General features: G+C 36.3%; 1 protein-coding gene across 1 annotated transcript in view; it reads left to right on the top strand.

Moving 5' to 3' along the window:
* Positions 1 to 16,546, top strand: part of LOC121313380 (cytochrome P450 7B1-like) — an 85,669-nt gene extending 69,123 nt beyond the window's left edge. The window contains exons 5-6 of the mRNA XM_041245843.1: positions 9,658 to 9,836; positions 10,863 to 16,546. Coding sequence (XP_041101777.1) covers positions 9,658 to 9,836; positions 10,863 to 11,156 — 473 coding nt within the window. The 3' untranslated portion in view covers positions 11,157 to 16,546. The remainder of the gene's footprint in view (positions 1 to 9,657; positions 9,837 to 10,862) is intronic.
* The last annotated feature ends 3,449 nt before the right edge of the window (positions 16,547 to 19,995 follow it).

The following is a 19,995-nucleotide window of genomic DNA, read 5'->3' as shown; positions in this document are numbered from 1 at the left end:
AGTCTATGGGAAAGCATACCAACAACCTTACACAGTGCCCTTTGTGGTTGGGAAGGAGACTTTCAGCTCAGATTCCTTCTTTCCCTGTTTAAGGAATTTTATGTTGACATATGTTTTTTATACTTTTGCTAGTGCAATGCTATGTTCAGGAGATGTCTATGTTTAGTACTTTGTCAGGGAAATAATTTGGGTCACATAATAGAGATGTATTTAAGGGTTAAACCTACTGTACCCTGTAGTATGAATCTAGGTCACAGTGGAATTCTTTTTTGTGGTACATATGCACTACATTATTTTTTAAATTGCTCCTTTCTGTTTGTGACTTTTTTGTGAGCTTTTAGTAATTTGCTTAATCTATTAACATTATTTGATATGCTGTTTTTAATGTACATTAGACTCTCACTAATCCAAATAGAAATTGGAATTGTGGCCTGTTCAGATTAGGGATTTGCTTTGCATGCTGAAAACACCTTGCCTAGTCTGTGCTTTATGATTTGTACACTTATATTCTATCATAAAAACAGTAGCAACTCTTTGAATAAAAGTACAAAGGCAGTTGCAAATGTTTTACACACATCCTAGAATTACAGTATGACAATGAAGTTTGATTTGCAGTCTGTGAATGGTTTGAGCTATACAGTAGATTATTTCAAACTACTGGGGTTTGGATTAGTGAGACTACTGTACTGGTAAATGCACTGTTAAAAAAAAAAATACTACCTTTTCAGATCATTTAAAACAGGTATTTGTAAGTATATATTGTGTGTGTACCAATGGTTTGTAATTACCTTTTTATTTCTTCCAATTCTCTGTTGTGACTTGACTGACAGCTCACTGTTTGGCGACCATGTTGTGTTTCAGCTGACAAGTCTTTTCATTTTAACTCAATTTGCCTGCCTGTCACAGGAATGGTGGCGGGCCATGCTCAAGTCACTAAGCTTTGCCTCTGCAGCTTGCTCCATTTCTCATTAGAACACATGTATTCAATGGAAATTGGAAGACAAATGCTTGGAGGCATGTGAACAGAGTATAGCAAATTGAGATTAAAGATGAAATATTTACACGTATACTGGAGAAGTTTAAAGAAATCTGAAGTGAATTGGCTTCAGTTTGGATGGAGACAGGGACTGGCAGCAAGCTTGCTTAAATATACTGCATGGAACTGTTTTTGTACATACTGTATTTATATTATTTAGTTACTTTAAGTTTTTAAAGGTTGTAGCTCCCATATCTAAGTTATTATCATTTTTTCTCTGCTGGAACAGAATTCTTTTAGCTTTTCTGCAAAAACGTATTTTTTTCACAGACTATTAATACAGTCTTTTACAGACAAAGGTACTAGGCTTTACTCTGAGTGTAGATAAGATTGTGTTCCCCTGAGTTACTAATACACCCTAGGAGCTTTGTCAACATTCCATGTTTATTGTCATAATTCATCCCAAGACATCCCTCCAGGATAAAGTTGCATGTGACTAGATTGTTGGGTGCCAATAGGTCTGTTTCTACATTATTGGTATTTATATAAACAATTGATTTCTCATCATAATTGCTTTCTGTAGACTCCTGATCCTACAATACATTATATTTCTTTTTCGTCTTCTTCTTCTTGATGATGTTTACCTAAATTATTGACGTTCATAAGGAACAAACTATATGTGACAGCTCGAGGAAATTCTGTAGAAGAAATTTTGCAGATTTTCACCTCAAACTTTCTTTAGGAAATTTTAGGTGATAGCTATTTAGGAATGGTCTCGTATCCCTCCAGAACATCCAATCACTGCTGGCCTGGCTTCCTCTGATGACAGACTTTGGACATAACCCTGTTATTGCAGATGTTTCTATAAATGTACAGTTTATGGGCTTCATTTATGAAACGGCACTAAGTTAGCGTGCACTTAAGGTAGTGAGCCTAACATAAATCTAAATGTAATATGCCTAAGATAAATCTAAATGTACCACCCCACTTACTAACAAAGAATGCATTAAAATACGTGCATAGTATTTGACTAATTTACATACTGTACCGTGCACACTACATGTATTGTGAGTGATAACACTGTAACACATTTTTTTTTTTTTTGTTCCTGGGTAGTAAGTGTTATTTTCTAATTTCTTATGCCTCAAAAGTATAGAAAATGGCTATTATTCCCCACAAACTTTGCTTTTGTGACCAGGACAGGTAAATTTCAAAATATCACTATTTCCAATGACCAAACGGGCGAATTTGTGTCTTTTCGTTAACATAAAGTCAGAAAAAAACAACTTATGAATCCAAATTAACACGTATTTATACTAAAGTAATACGAAAATGACTACAAAAGATTTAGAAGTGAATGGTTTTTCGAGATTTACGATTATACTGTAAATTTACAGTATAATCGTAAATCTCGAAAAACTACTCACTTCTAAATCTTTTGTAGTCATTTTTGTATTACTTTAGTATAAATACGTGTTAATTTGGATTCATAAGTAACACTTACTACCCAGGAACAAAAGTTGTGTTACATAGTGTAATTTAATGTGCTTGATAATGTCAGAGACTTAACCGTGACCACTGTGATATCAAAAGCCCCAGCAGTCCAGGCATATCTTTTGGTCAGTAACTTGTTGTGAAGGTGGAGGTAGCTTACACTGGCTAAAAATGAGCGATCAACAGACACAGCACTCAGCAGGGGACAGGCAGAGGCAACGTAAAGTGCAACTGCACTGCTTAACTTTTAAATTTTAACATTTATTCCTTGTCTGATGCAAAAAATAAATAAAAAAGCCTTTTTCCTTTCTACTTTAATTCATAAACAATAAAAGTCATGTTGTGCAATTGCATATTTTTCTTTTTGTTCTGCTTCCTAGAGAAATATTGACTGATGAGATGTAGCCTCAATTCTCTTCCTTGTCGGCACTGCCACCCTGCAAAGCAGGCTCCATGGATCAGGATGTGCGAGGGGGAGCCCTCCCATTGTGCCTATTTAGTTAGTTATGTATATATGTATTTCATTTGTATTTGTATTATAGTATTATTTGTATATCATATATTTGTATGCGGGTGGACAAAGCCATCTCTTGGTATTATTATTAAAAAGCCGCTGTCAAAAATGTAGCGAGCACGGACGGGGATAAATTCCCTATCCTAATAAAACCTGTGGGAATGTGGCTGGAGCTTCAATGAGGTAATTTATTAATGCGTAGTTAAGGCTGCAGCCACAGATATAAAAGACCCACTCCCGGTTCATAGGAAGAGAGTTTAATAAAGTAAGAGCTAATTCTACCAACCAGCGAACAAGGTACTTGTATGTATAACATAGTTATAGTGTGTGTTATTTTACTTTGGCCCGTGTGTCCTTTTATTTATTATTGTGCTATTGTTTAAACTGTTTGTTTATTTATTTTTTGTTTAATAAAAAGCTGAGCACTATTGCAGTCAGTTTAGCCCAGTATGTTATATTGTTTTTGGTTTCATTTCCTGGTCTGATGGCACCACCCACACGCGCACCACTCAAGCCGTCCTTTCACAGAGTGACAGTGCTGTGTGAGTACTGTAAACCTACTAAACCTGTCCTCTGTGTGGGAAATTGTATATAATTCCATGTGAACTTTAGCTGGACTTTTTTTGTTGTTGTAAATTGCAGTTTATTAAATAGGCTGCAGTTCAAGCTGAAATGCATAGTTTAAAATAAAAAGTTAATACTCTAAAGCAGGGGTGTCAAACATACGGCCCGTGGGGCAATTTTTGGCAACCTGCCCATTAGTTTCTAAAATTGTATTGATGTACTATATGGCTTTGGAATTTTTCTTTTAAACAACCAACCTCATTAATATAACATGCGTATTCAACACTTACAGTCTGCATTGTATGAGTGACATTCCTATTAAGCCAGTCACAGCTCACAGATGTAGTAAAATAGCCAATCAAATAGCACACATGATCTGTTTCCTCACGCACCCGTGTAACAGCACAGTACACATAATTTCAATTATGGTAATGAAGCGAATTCTTGTTTAAAACTTTTTTTTTTTTTTTACTTGTGTAGAACATAAAATCAGTAGCCAAAAAGTAGCTGGAGATCACGAAAGCGAAAGGTGAAGGCAGAACACAGAAGATGCCAAAATCGTTAGCCAGATGATTATGTGTTCAATGAATAATTTTTTTATGAAAGATTATAATATACAATGTCAGTATGACACACTGCAAAAAGCAACATGTTTGAGTTTACTGGAAATGACAAGCTATGCTCAATGGCCAAAAGAATATACAGCGTCTATAAGTGGTTAAAACCTGGTTCCCATACGTACTAATAAATGATCACTTTAATGCACACACTAAAATTACTGTAATTTAGTAAATATCATGTGAATACAGCTCATCTCATTATTCTGAGCTGGATGCTTATTAAATTAATTATCATACATTACCATACAAATCACATATTCATTCTGATTACCATAGTATGGCACAATACAATTAGTGTGCACCATAATATGCCCACTATTTCACGTGATAATGAATAAAAATGCAATAGTAAATACGGAAAGCATTAACATGCACAGTAAATGCAATTTACCATAAAATTTAGCACCCCTTTGTAAATGAGGCCCTATATATATATATATATATATATATATATATATATATATATATATATATATATATATATATATATATATATATATATAATATATATATTTCCGGAGGGTATTTTGGTCCAACTTGTATTTATCATTATGAATCTCATATCAACAGCATTCCATGAAAAATAAAAATGAATGCGCGTCCATTTATGACAGATATATAGTGAAGATTTTTTGACTATGCGTTTTTCCATCCTGAAATCTTGCAGCTGAGCATCTGATGCTAATGAGAGTGAGGGGAAAAAAAAAAAATCAGGGTTGTGTTTATTTGCTTATCCCTTGGCATGTTTTAAATTGCCTTGTTTGCTCGGCACAAGCACAGAAACAGATGTTGCTCTGCTGTGCCGGATAATTTACTGTTCCTCTTCGTACATAATGGAAAGCCTCCCATGTCACCAAGCTTGTCTGCCAGAAAAGAAATGAATGGCTGTTTTCTCAAGTATAAAAAAACTCAGTTTTTTATGAATGTTGATGTTTATGTATGAGATAAATGCATTTTATTTTTACTTTCTTGACTCTGCATTTAAGTACCAGGAGATCGTACTGATCTATCCCCCCCCCCATTTTGCTGAACATAATGTGATTTTTGTCAGTGAATAATTATCACCAGGGTCGCTCAAAGCCAGAGTTAACCTCATCTCCCACATATAGCTGGTACTGGATGGTAAAACACACGTGTCATTTCCAATGTGACCGTGCAGCCACACTGTGCTTCATTATTGTGATTAACTTCTGCATAAGAGATGCTTGCCCAATTGTCATCTGTGATACTGCAGCATGCTCTCACTGCTACACAGCCAGAGAGAATGTTAACCAATGGGATGCAGCCATGTTTACAGTGCTGCTGGATGAAGCATCACAATTTCATAATTGTGCTTATGGGATTTTTTTGTTCATTTGTTTAATCAGATTTCATAGCAATAAAGCAATGTGTAATATGTCACTTACCATATTTAATCCATACCAGGGATTTCTTTATTTACTGTGCATTTTTGTGTACTCATAAGGCACAATGGGGGGGGCAGGAAAAATATACCGTATATATAAAAATAAAATAATAATAATAATAATAATAATAATAATAATAATAATAATAATAATAATAAACCTAATAATAAACCTTCATTTATATAGCTCAATTAATGTACAATACAATTCAAGGTACTTTACATACAAAAATAAAATAAATAAATACAAAACAGCATTTATGTAAAGTTATTAAAAACAGAATTAACAATAAAACTCAGAATAAAACATAAAAATGTTATGGAAAAGCTATTTTAAAAAGGTATGTTTTTGATCGAGATTTGAAGATTGCAGAAAACAGAAAGCAACCTCTCCCATCCTTTTACCATTCACCCTCAGAATACATAAAAGGCCAGCATTTGTGGATCTCAGAGTACGTTCAGGCCGATAAGAATTAACATATCATTTAGATATTGTGGAGATAGTCTATTCAGTGCTTTAAAAACTAATAATAACATTTTAAAGTCAATTCTGTAATGCACAGGAAGCCAATGCAATGATGCCAACACAGGCGTAATGTGAGCCCTTTTTTTTTTGTTCCGGTTAGCATTCTAGCAGTAGCATTTTACACTAGCAGTAGACGTGACTTGTAAGTCCAGAGAATAAAGCTTACAGTATTCCAACCTAGAAAAATAGAAGTATGTTGTAATTTCTTTGCATCATCCAAGGACAAGAATGATCTAACTTTTGTAATGTTTCTTAAATGATAGAAGGATTCTCTACTAATGTATTTTATATGTGGTTCAAAGGAAAGTGCAGAATCAAAAATAACCCCCCAGGTTTTTCACTTCAGATTTTACATTTGATTTTAGCAAACCTAGATCAATATTTGTCGAGTCCATCTGTTGATTAGAGCCTAAAAGTAAGACTTGTGTCTTATCGGAATTTAACTGTAAGAAATTCTGGGACATCCAGCTTCTAATATCAGCTAGACATTTGAAAAGGGGATTGATAGCTGTTGTGTCACCTGGTTTGACAGATATATAAATCGTGTGTCATCTGCATAGCTGTGGAAATTCACCCCATGTTTACGAATAACCTCCCCAAGTAGCAGCATGTATAAAGAAAATAACATGGGACCAAGAATGGAGCCCTGCAGAACACCACATCTAATATTAGCTAGGCCAGATGTAGATTCTCCTAAGGCAACAAAATACTGTTTATTCATTAAATAGGATATTAACTAGTTTAGGACACTACCAGAAAGGCCCACCCATTCTCTAAGATGATTAATTAAAATCTTGTGATCCACAGTATCAGAAGCAGCACTCAGATCTAAAAGGATCAGTACAGGTAAACACTTAAAATCTGTACTTATACGCAGATCATTTGCCACTTTGACAAGTGCAGTCGCAGTGCTATGGTTAGCACAAAATCCCGATTGAAATTTCTCAAAGATGTTATTTTTTCCAAGGAAACTATTCATTTGTTTAAAAACAACTTTTTTCAAGTACCTTTGCTAAAAAAAAGGAAGGTTTGAAATAGGTCTAAAATGACTTAGACTGAACTATCCAGATTTCTTAAGTAAAGGTTTCACTAAGGCAGTTTTTAAAGAAGAAGGAAACCTTCCTGTTGACAAAGAGCTGTTAACTATATACATTGCATAGCTTACTAAACACCTCCTTCAAGAGACTGATTGGTATAGGATCCAAAAGACACATAGAGGATTTAATGTGCATAAATATTTTATTTAAGTCTTGTAAATTAATCAGATTAAAATAATGTAATTCTGTTTCGATTGTTTTTGGTGGCACACAGAGCTCAAAATCATTTTTTTGAATTTAAATTAACTTAAAGTTAACTTAATTTAACTTAAAACTAAATATTTTTCCATCAAAATAATTATGGAATTCTCCACACTTGATAGGCAAGGCCACAATGCAATATTCAGGTGAAGGAGATGGGTTTACTAATCTATCAATAGTTGAGAAAAGGACTCCAGCATTGTTCTTACTTTCTGCAATAAGACTGGTGAAGTAAGCACTTCTTGCTGACATTAATGCTGCATTATACTTTGATAGGGAGTGCTTTAAAATATCGTAATGTATTTGTAGTTTTGTATCTCTATTTACACTCTGCTTTGCGACACTTTCTTTTTATTTGATATATATCATTATTCATCCACGGTGTCCTATATTTTAGTGACTCCATTTTTACTGGAGCCACAGTATCAAGAGCAGTTTTAAGCTGATGGTTGTATCTCTCAACTAACTCATCAGTTGATAGAGAACTTGTTGAGATGGGTGGACATAGACTAACTACTTCAGAAAACGTTTGAACAACTGCAGGATTTATTTGTTTGTTTTTTTTGCACACAGCAAAGTTTCTTTGCCAGAATTCTGCCAATTGAAATTTATTGTGCCAGGTGCCTTGTGGCTTTTCTGGAAAGGTTGTTTATTTATGTATTTATTTATTTGGCTTTGTCACCAATAAAACCGATTTGACTCCGCCTAATTATAGTAATGAAGGTAGTCCAAAAGAATATGCACAGACTTACTGTACGTCACATTAAATCACCGTGCTGGACACACAAAGCTGACCACAGCCTCATTTCTTTAGACAAATGCACACTTAAGGAGAAAGCTCATGTGATAATGTGCCGATTGCCACTTTGTTTTCCTTGCACATCCCAGTAGATTTAATTTTCTCTGAAAGAACAGTTGTGTTTTTTTTTTCTTTCTAATATGTATGTTTATGTTGATAAATAAGAAGCCCACAGTTAGGGTCACTGTAACTATGGATAGATACAAGACATAACTGGCTTTATTGCTCGTAATTAGTATAATAATCTGCTTTCATTTATAGAAAGAAAGCTATTTCCTGGTGTGGTTTTTTTATTTTTTTCACAGCAGTGATTAGAAGGAATCAAGTCACTTATTGCAGAATCTAAATGTGCTGGTGGAAAAAAGTCAGTTTTGATTACAAAGTAAATGTTGCAGCTCTAGACAGGAGCTACATGCTGATATGCATTCCATCAGAATGATTTATGCTAATTATGCACATTATTCCCGTTGGAAATCCTTCTGAAACTGCCAGGATAAATTGCCGGAAATTAGCCATAAAATACTCAGTGCAGGGAACACAAGGTGAAGGCCACAGGCAAAGCAAAGACATTGTTCTGCTAGAGCTTATGAGCCTAGGGTGCTATCTGCACATGTGCAAGGGCTTTTTCTGATACACGTGAAAACCGATCTCTTTTATTTTATGTCATTCAACCATATGTGTGTTTTAAAGGAAAAGCTGTGGACTAGGTTCTTGTTTGGTGTAATCTGTAAAGCAAAGGAGACAGCCTACCTTCTTGCAGTAATCATATTACATTGTCTCTTGGCTGTTTAAAATAAAGGGCAACTGCAATTGTATTCCTTTAGTGCTTTTAGTGTTGTGACTTTTTACCTCTGATAGAACACAAAACATTTTTGGGGACGTTAACTCATATAAGCTTTATGGAAGAAATGAGCAGTGGTTGGTGCCTCATTAACGAAACAGTGTGTGGTTACTTTGTTAGTAATTTATTTCCAAAACATATTAAACAATAACACTGATGGCTGACTGTTGCATCATGTAAATACAGCTAATCAATCAATCAAAACATTTGTATTTATATAGCGCCTCTCACAGTGGACCACCATCACAAAGTGCTTTACAAGATGCAATAACAACAAGAAAATCTAATCACTCAGATCATACTGGAAGTTACGTTGTCGATCTGTAAGAAAGAAAAATATTACCATACATGGAATTAGCAGTTGTAATACCTTAGCCTTTCATAAATGGGAACAATAATCATCTGTAGTGAAATGTTTTAAATGGTGGCTTATGAAATGTGTCCTGGTTCCATAACAGAAATTAAAACTGTGATTAAGATATGATTGTAATATATATATATATATATATATATATATATATATATATATATATATATATATATATATATATATATATATATATATATATAATATATGTATATATATAATTTATATATAATTTTTTTTATTATTATTATAGGTAGCACAATAAATGAGAGTTTCCGCCTGTCCTCAGCATCCATGAACATTCGAATAGCCCAGGAAGACTTCACTCTTCGGTTTGGAATGGATCGCTCTATTGGAGTTAGAAAGGGTGATGTTATTGTACTCTATCCCCAGAGTCTGCACATGGATCCTGAAATTTTTGAAAATCCTGAGGTATGTACAATAGCCAGCTGCTGCTTTTTAAAATGTGCTTCAGGCGTACTGTAAAATGTAGGCATTTTGTTCTGGTCTTAACGTTCTTCCTTCTGGAACAAATCTATCCTCTTTTTGCGCTGTCGAAAGGTTTTTTAGGTCAGAGGATTCACAGCTTGAATAGAAAAAAATATGGTGATGCCACTGACTACTGCTTAGCTTCTTAAACAAAGAGTAGGCTTGCATTGATGACCGTGAAATGGTGTAACTAGCTAACCATCTCGCTTACTAAAGAAGGAAGAAAGGGTGGCAGCTAATGACATTTTTGTTGGACCATTACCTTAATGGTCTGAAAAACCATTGATAACAACAAATAAATGTCTTTTTACCTCTTTTTGATCAATTCGTATGGTAGTGTGAACTTATGAATCTATGACACTGCTGTGTAGCTCTTGGGTAATTGTGTCATCTCCTTACATTTTTTTCTGAAGCCGCAGTTAATGAATATCAAAGTCTGGAAATTAATCCACCCTGGCTTGACTTTAATGCAGCTTCTGAGGTTCACCACCTGCATGCAAATTAATTGTGATCATACTCATCCCTCCGATCTTCTTATGAACTGCTTCTGCAGTTACTACATAGCCTGTAAAATAAAATTACGTTTACAGGAGATACATACTGTATAAAGAGAAGTGTTATTTTAGATCATCAAAACATATGTGTTGAAATCACAAGTTTGCTGTGCCAGGGTAACCCTGTACCTGTGAAATCGTGATGAAAACTGGAATGACTTTTATATACAAAAAAACATACAGATTAAACACTAGACAGTGTATTTTTATTTTTTCCCCATCTCCACTGCAGGTGATAACATGATGTATCACAGTCACAGTATTGCCATGTGTACAAATTATTATTATTTTTTTTTTTAACATACTGTATTTATTCTAAATGAAGTCACACCTCTCAATTCAAGGATCTAAGTACATGACATGGTTTACATATCCCAGTATATTATATAATCTAAAATTGTTCTCAATTTAAAAGGTTTTCAAGTTTGATCGTTTCATTGAAGATGGGAAGGAGAAGACCAGCTTTTATAAACATGGGCAGAAACTGAAATTTTATCTGATGCCATTTGGATCAGGAACGACTAAATGTCCCGGCAGGTACTTTGCAATTAATGAAATTAAACAGTTCCTCACTCTGTTGATAGCACACTTTGACATTGAAATAGTTCAGGGCGAGGGACCAGTAAAGCTTGACCAAAGTCGGATAGGCCTCGGCATCCTTCATCCTGACTCAGATATACAATTCCGTTACAAGACAAGAATGCCCTAAGCTAGAACTTAGCAGATACACAATACACACTTGCTACTAGCTTTTTATAGAACAGCAAATTACAATTGTAATACTTCAGTGATTAGCCGATTTATCTCACAAAAGAAACATTTCCTAATACATCTCTGGGAAAGGAAGACTTACAGTATGAGGTTCAGCAGTCTTCTATGGAAAACATTGTGTAGCATTTACTGGTTTTGTTACGTAATATATAATTTGATTATATAAATCACCACATTTCATTTTCATTTAATTCAGTAAGGCATTTTTTTTGTTAAACTTTTTCTTTCCAGGTCACCTAGTTTTCAATTAACTTGAATAGAGTGTAATAATATTAGTGTATGAAAGAAAAAATCTAATTTCCTTTTGAATTATCTAAATAATGGCGCAAGATTAATACCACTGCACCAAAACTCTTAAACCAGCTGTATCACAGACTTCATTCCACTGTATGTTTGTTGTCTTTTGTGATTTTTCAAAATGGGTCAATAAGTCACCCCTGGATAAAGACACCAGCAGGATTAATATAGGGGTGAAGAGTGGTGGAATTTTGATTTGTATCTGCTTACATCAGTAAGATAAACCTTTAAATGTTTCAGGTATTTTTTCACACAAAAATTGAATAACTGTAATCATGCTAGTAAAATGCAGTTCAGGTCTCCAGACATTAATTTCTGGCAATATTTACATACTAATACCACTCAAAGATTATTCTATACTTCTACCTTCATGATTCATTATCGGAGATCAGAATATTTTAAACTGCTGTACACCAATCCTGTCATTTATAAGAATTTATTAAGTGGGGAAACATGAAAAAAATATTATAGATCGATTGCTAGAGTTTGATGAGTTCTCGAGCAGAGAGTAAACAACAAATAAACAATTTAGTTTGTTAACCTGTAAATTCAATTATTGGTACACAACGTTAATGACTATTTGTGACCGTTTACCTAGTACTCATTGCAAAAATAGCGGTAGATGCCATGATGCCTGGTGAATTGGACATTTTAGAAAACATATTTGAATTTGATTGCTTTGAGGCTCTTTTACTAAATGTGTGAAAGTGCATTAAAACATCTTAAGCCCCTTTCACACTGGTATGCTCTACTCAGGTCAGGACCTGATGCCATGTGGATTGGCTATGCAATTTCACACTGCTTTTGAAAAAGCAGGGTTGACCTGAGTGACAGACGCAAGCAAACAATAAGCAGCTTGTTACTGAAGCTTCCATCCAAGCTTCCCTGGATTGAACCATCGGCCTAAAATGTTGCAGAGCAAATGTTTCTTCAACCCTGCTGCAATCTGGCTCTTGCAACAAAAATATGGCTAAACAATGAAGGAATAAAATTCGTCCATCCACTAAGGAGCCAGCCTTAGATCATCCTCCCATCCTCTTTATGCCATCTGTGTTTGTACTTTGGAAAACAAGTGTTGCACCAGGAAAGGAGGAACACCTTCTCTTTCCTGGTACCAGTGGGAGAGACACCACCTGCAAGAGACCCAGACATTCCAGAAGGAAAGAGGCCCCATGCTGCTGAGAACAGCATAGGAAGATTCACGGAAAGCCATTGTTATAATGTGATTATAGACACACCCCACATGACCTGACAAAACACAATCCAAATCCAGCCCCAGGCAACCTCCTCACCCGCCACGCCTCTCCCATAGACAGAGCTCTTTACCACCAGTACTTGGGCTTCTGCCGCCTGGTATTCCTTATCAGCTTGGTTCAGAGTATCAATGATGTGGGTGTACGCATCTATGCGTGATGTATGTGCTGCTTGGCTTCAGCTACCATACCTCTTATCTTCTTCTCCAGCACCTCCAACCCCTGTATTAGTTCATCGCTGCCCACATGCCATGAAGGATCCCAGGTCAGGTTGCCCTGGAGGGGCAGAGTATGGTAGAGCAGCCTTCACCCACCATGAGCACGGCCCGCCGTGGTACCTCCAGGCATATCGAGGGCGCAGCTGAGTAGCAGACCTGTCTGTTGATCTCTATCATGTTAGTTGCTGCAATACACCAAACAGTTTCATTCATTTGTAGCAGTTCTGTATGCCAAGGCTGATCGGTCACAGTGAGCTTGAATCTCGTAAGACTAGACATGGCATTAGCAGAGCAGGTGCAGAGGATTTCCCAGTCTGAGTGTGTGCAACAATCTTGAGTATACAAGATACTATCGGTGTCAGTGCTTGCATAGGCTACCCCTACTATCCTAGTCACATGTCTTGCTCTAACAATAGGTAGTGAGGTGACCATCCTCGCCTTGTCAGATTGTGGTATACACAGAGGAACCAACAAATCAAACTGGATAGTGGACCCGGTCCATGTCGGCCTGTAGTCCCTATTATTTCAAATAACAATCAATGTACCCATTCAGATAACAAATCTGACACTATTCCTTGTAGTTTCAATGCCAATACTTGTCCCATTCTCCACAACTCTCCTCCAAATGGAATCATCTCTGGAATCATTTTTAGCAGGCTAATCAAATTTTGACTTAAACAGTTGGTTATCTCTAAAGAGGTTGTTATTGAATTGGCCAAGTCCCTCATATTGTCCACAATCAGACTGCTAGCATGGTTCGTGTCTATACCCCCTCGGGTGGCTGAAATTTGAGCATTGGAGAATCGGAATTCCATTCCATCCCTTAGTTGGCTTGGTTGGAAATTACCTGCGCCAAATCACCCAGCTATGTCATCTAAATCACTTATTTTATTTATAACTAATTGACCTCCTCTTTGGATCAAAAGTTGTGTTAGTTTTTTAGCTAATACCTGACCTTTCTTGCCACTTAATTTATCCAGTGCTTCAAATGGCACGTTCACTTTTACTTTATAGGTATGAAACACTAATGACATGAGCACCGGGAGGGCAAAGTCCTATTCCCAGCAGACCAGGTTCTGGGACTGGGTGCTGCTGTGGACAGGTCACACAGTCTGGCGGCTCAGGTTTTTTTCTAATTACCCATTTTATCAAATCGGGGGTAGAGCATTCGAGGGCGGAGTACTGTTGCGTCCTCTTCCTCCAGTTGTGCTACTCTTAAGGGTATTCCCCAACAGCTGTTCGCTAGACTAACCTCGATTGGTACCCTGTCTGTGTAATTTTGGCATATTTCGCTTGTCTCGGCACCCTGCCCTAACCCCATGTATTTCCATCTAAACACCAGTACTACCGACTGTGCTGGAAGAAAACACCATCTAAAAGCTTGTATTCTCTGTATGACTTAGCTGAGATCTCCTTATTGACTTCGGCCATCGTCATTCTCTCTAAATTACTGTCAATTGAATCAGGCTTCCAGTTGTCACGTGCAATGAGGTCGGGATTGTCAGGTCGACACTGCCAGCCACTCGTGTTCCCGGGCAATTACGGACTTAACTCATGGACAATCATCTACATACAATATAGCCCCGTCCTCATGACTGCCACTTACTCTCAAAACACAATTGATGCTCTGGCTCTTGAACATGGCCCATAAACAATTACGGTCATATGGTACCCCTTGCCTTCCCTTGAACCCCACACTTACATCTCTGTTCCTTCTTAATTCAAAACTTATCAAACGGATACAGGGTATGTCAAAGAAGGTTGTGAATCTATTGAAGTGGTAAAATTAAAATACTCACCTCAGTTTGGACATTGGTTTCACCACTCTTTAGATCGCACTGCTGTATCCTATCCTCGTCGCCAACTGAAGGAATAAATCTCGAAGATCGTCTTTGGGTTTATTCAAGCAGATAAGTCTTTCTTTATTACACACTGCAGTATGGAGTCTACATCTGCTTGCTAGGCTCAATAGACTGAAGAAAAAGCAGAAGACATAAGCATTTATACTAAGCCCCATAGGAGGAGTGAAGTGACGGGGTGGGAGTTCCCAAGCACCTGGATAGGTTCTAGCAGCAAGACAACATGAGCACACAAGCCAATAAACTACAGGTTACAATGGGGCACCTCCCAGGGGCAAAACAATAAGACAGTGACAGGTGATAGACAAAGGTTCGAGTTGTTCAGGTCTGGAATTCTTCCATCAACTAAGGAGCCAGCCTTAGATCATCCTTCTATCCTCCATATGCCATCTGTGTCCTTGTACCAAGCATTGCACCAGGAAGGGAAGGAACACCTTATACCCTGGTACCAGTGGGAGAGACGCCACCTGCAAGAGACCCAGACATTCCAGAAGGAAAGAGGCCCCATGCTGCTGAGGACAGCATAGAAAGATTCACTGAAGGCCGTTACTATGCCAACGGCAAACTTCTAAGGAGAAAGTTTGAGAATGACATGAGATAGTTTAAGAATTTTAGGAATAATAAGAATTTAACCTTTCAAACAGAATAAACAAAAACTTTCCTTGTGGAAGTGAAACCTTCACGCAGGAGTGACTGTTTGTTAATTCATTGTCCGTCATGCATTTTGTCTCATTCAACCCGGGTCAAATCAGGTCAACCCTTATCCTGAGGTGGGTCCCTGGGATCCAGGATAACCTGGATATGACCCAGGTATGTGGTTTCACACAACGCAGGATTGTGACCTGGGTAGCCAGAACCCAGGTCTGAACCCGGTTAGAAGTGCCAGTGTGAAAGGGGCTAGGTATTGCTTTGACTACCAGGGGCATGCAGCCTGCTTTTACATATATCTGACATTAAAATGGTTCATGTTAATGAATCTCACTTATGAATGGCAGGTAATGTTAACATTTAAAAAACATGTTTGTAAATGAATAATAAATAAATAAACAATCTTAATAATCTATTTTCACCATTGGTTCTACATTTTCAATATCAATAAGAACTGATGTGTATTTAATAATCTAAACATTGGGGAGTCTAAAATAATGCTGTTTCTAAACTTGTAAACCACATTCTAACATGGAACTCTTTCATTCAATTAGAGCATGTTAATAAATGGGTCAATAAACCCCCCCTGGGGATGTCAGCAGGATTAACATAGTATTACAGACCTGACCTCTGTTTAGATCATTAAAATAGACCTTGCATGTGAAAAGCTGAGTCCTCTGTTTAAAAAAAAAAACATGTTTGTGAGGCACTGAGGGAAAAGAAAACCTACACAAACACTGCTGAGAGGTGTAAACTGGGGGTTCCATTTGTGTACTATTAAGTATAACAGGACAATAAATTGTATTAGGTATGATTTGGAAACATGGCAAAGATGGTCCTTCTACTAATTTCAGTAACCTGCTGCTGTCCGGGACATATCTGTACACTACAATAGTTGGAATTAGCTCATTAGCTATAACATGCTGAATCAGCTGTAACAGTTGCAGAGCCAGTCTCAACAGATGTTGTCACAACTGTAACTTAAGTTTTTTAATAAATAATTATGTGTGCATGCATTATTTAAATTCTAATAAATAATATGCCAAATCATCATCGGTTTCTTTTGATGTTCTTTTTAGGGTTCACATTCAAAACATGAACACTTTACACTGATCCTGACTGTAACGCTGCCTTGAATTTAAAATAGTACTTGGATGGACAAGGGGTTAAGGTTCGGGTCGATGTTAGGATTAGGTTAATGGGAAGAATTAAGGTTAAGGTACTGTTTGATAAGTTGCAGTTAATGCCTGGCTGCTGGACATGCAGCTTCAACCTTTCCAAAGGGTCTGATTTTGAAATATGTATTTAAAAAAAAGGTGGAAAAAGCACATTCCTGTGTACATGAAGGTTCAGAAAACTTGAGTTATTATAAAACAAGTGCTTTACTTGTTTTAGAATACTTAAAATTAAGAAGTGCAAACAAATTGGGTTAGTACAGAACATAAGCTGAACAATTTGTCTGAGCTAGAGCAAATAATTCAAAAGAATCCTGCAGAAAAACTAACAAAATACTGCTGGAGAGGATGTATACACTGTTATTTAGTAAAAGAAGATGAGTTGAATGCATGGCAGACAGACATCTTTTCTCAAGGAAAGAAAACAAGACTAAAAACTGAGCAGTGGATATGCCATGAAAGCTGAGTCCTTTGTCAGGGACTAATGAAAGGGAACAGGAGCCTTGCAAAACTTGAAAACTTGAATCAAGCATGGCAGTGGGAGCATACTGTAGTGAGGCTGAGAATCCTATTGTGAAAATGGCAAAAATATTAACAAGATGATCTGTAAAAACCTTCAGAGGAAAAAATGGATGAAATACTTGACCAGACTTAAATACTGTTTGGGATGTTTTCTGAACACCTGTAACAAAAAAATAGCCAAAATGCAATACAAATTATTATTATTATTATTATTATTATTATTATTATTATTATTATTATTATTATTTTATTTTTTTAAGTTTTTTCAAAACAGTGGGCAATCAGTTATCTAGCAAGTAATACATACTGTGTCTGATATAAATGTTCATCTATCCACTTACAATGCTTATTCACTACTTGCTTGCTGTCTGTTCCCTCTTGCTAAGACCCCTTGGTAAATGTAATATTGAAAAACGTTATGGCCACATTCTTGAACACATACAATTTTTTTTTTTTTTTTTTAAATGCAGAGTTGTTCTGAAGCTTTTTCATGTATACAGTATATAATGCAATATATTGTTTTGGTGTGATGTTGTTTCTGCTGTGTTTGAACCTATTTTAAATCTATTCATGTTTTTTCAAAGGATTATATATGCGCTGTCCGTGGTGTTGTAATATAATGTCAATTTCAAATTCCAGGTAATTTCAGTTGTTGAGCTGAAGATAAATAAAAAGGGACTTTACATTTGCATTACCCCCATTCTGGTAAAGTTTGGGGAGATAAGTACTGATACATGTACTGATACATTATATGCATTATTTAATTGGACCAAGTACTAACTTTTTATTTTTTTTATTTATTTATTTTTTGGTGAATTGAATTTGTATTTTTGCAGTCTTCCATTTAAATCATGTCTATTGGAGTTTAATTTCAAACAGAAGTTAGATTGTGCAAAAAAATAAAGCATGTATGAAATTAAGCAAAATCTGTAAATTATTATGTGGGCTAAAATGCATTAGAATCCAAGAAGTAACATGTATCAGTGTTCAAATCTAAAAGTGAAAGGGATGTGAACGTGCTCTTGCATTTTACAAGCAATGTTCTATACATTAAATAAATACAAATAAAAGTTCCCTTCTGTGTGTACACTTTCCCATAGTAAAACATAGCAAAGTGTAATAAAGCACTGTGAAAGCAGTATGGTAAAGCATATTAAAAATGATGGCAACCAGGGTAAACTGTGGTGAATGCATAGTATATTCAATGGAAAATTGCAGAAGTACTAGTGAATGTTTAAGGGTAAGAGCAGGAGGAAGGTGTGCTTGCAGTGACCACTGCAAACTTATTTGTATATGAATTTAACCAAAATATAGGGCTTAACCTATATCTAAAGCCAAGAGAAACCCTCTATTAAAGATAATACCAAGGTTAATTTAAATATATGGATTGAGATTTTAAAATATATAGCAGCAAGTACCTGTATGAGTGTCCCTTTTGTAAACCTCACGTCAGCCTTTCGCCACAAATGATATTAGGTCGTTTGTTTAAATGAACCCCCCAGATACTGAAATTTGGGGGCTCTTGCTATAGGCTCCAACAGGACTCTAGAAAAGATGAATATCAAACTTTATTTTTTTTTAAAAAACAGACTTTGGAAAAAATCATACTTTAAGTAACTAAGGAGTTAAAGCTTTGTGACTTAGTCCGATGAAGTCAGTCAGTCTCAATTATCACTGAACTCAGTTGTTCGTCATTCTGTGCTTAATTCCGACAACTTTTTTGGTAGTGATGTCACTACAAATTGTGTGATAGGTCTCCTGGAATAATCTGGAATAAAGTTGTATATCCTTTACTACTATTGTGGGTTTGATAACTGGAAGATCCTCCAGATCCCATCTCTTATCTTTTATGTTGTTAAATCTTTTGGACAGTTTAAAGGAGTAGGGTGATTAATGGCCAAATAAAGGGAGTAGCTTCAAATATATCACAATTTCCAAAAATAAATAAATAAATCACAATAACAACGCTTTGCCTTCATAAGCCTGCATATAAATTATAAGCAGAAATTGACAAACTATGCCTCACTGGTAGAGCTGAAAAAAAAAAAATAAATCTAAAAAAATCTGCTAAATCCTTTAATACTCTCAGAATGTGTCCCTTCTTCCCCTCTGACTGGTATTCTTCCATGTTTGGTCAATGATGTGGTGTCCCTCTACAATGCCACCCTTACTCAGATCATCGACACAGTTGCCCCATCTTATAACCAGAACAGTAACGAAACATCATATACCCTCAAACGTTGACTGCTTAAGTCTGCCTGCCACAAGTCTGAGTGGGGGTCATCTGGACTAACACAATGTACTTCACAGAGAGATTTGGACCGATCACCTCAGTAGCTACAGGCATGCACTCTCTGCTAACAGAGTGAAGTACATTTCTGAAATCATATCCATGGGACATGGTAAACCAAATATTCTCTTCAAAATCATGGACAAATTCAGGCATCCAGCCATCAATAAACCCACCTGCCACTATTCATCTTCCTCTCTTACCTGCCATGATTTCTCCTCTTTCTTTCAGAACAAAATCAACACCATTTATTCTACGTTCTCCTGCCACAAACGCAGTATAACCAGTATAGTACTTGACCACCTTGACTCCCCTAAGATTGCCCCATCTGCTCTCTCTTCTCTCCTCTCTCCATTACTGACATCTCCAGCCTATTGTTGAAATCAACTACTGCCACGTGCGTCTTGGACCTCTGGCCAACAAATCTCATCTATCTCTGTGCTTTGACCTTGCTCCTTCCATTATGCAAGCTCTCAACCTATCCCTGGTTGCTGCTGCCCTCAAGCCTACCAGAG

The sequence above is a fragment of the Polyodon spathula genome, chromosome 3 (assembly GCF_017654505.1).
Source record: "Polyodon spathula isolate WHYD16114869_AA chromosome 3, ASM1765450v1, whole genome shotgun sequence".
Taxonomy (NCBI): domain Eukaryota; kingdom Metazoa; phylum Chordata; class Actinopteri; order Acipenseriformes; family Polyodontidae; genus Polyodon; species Polyodon spathula.
This window is presented reverse-complemented; position numbering and strand designations above follow the sequence as displayed.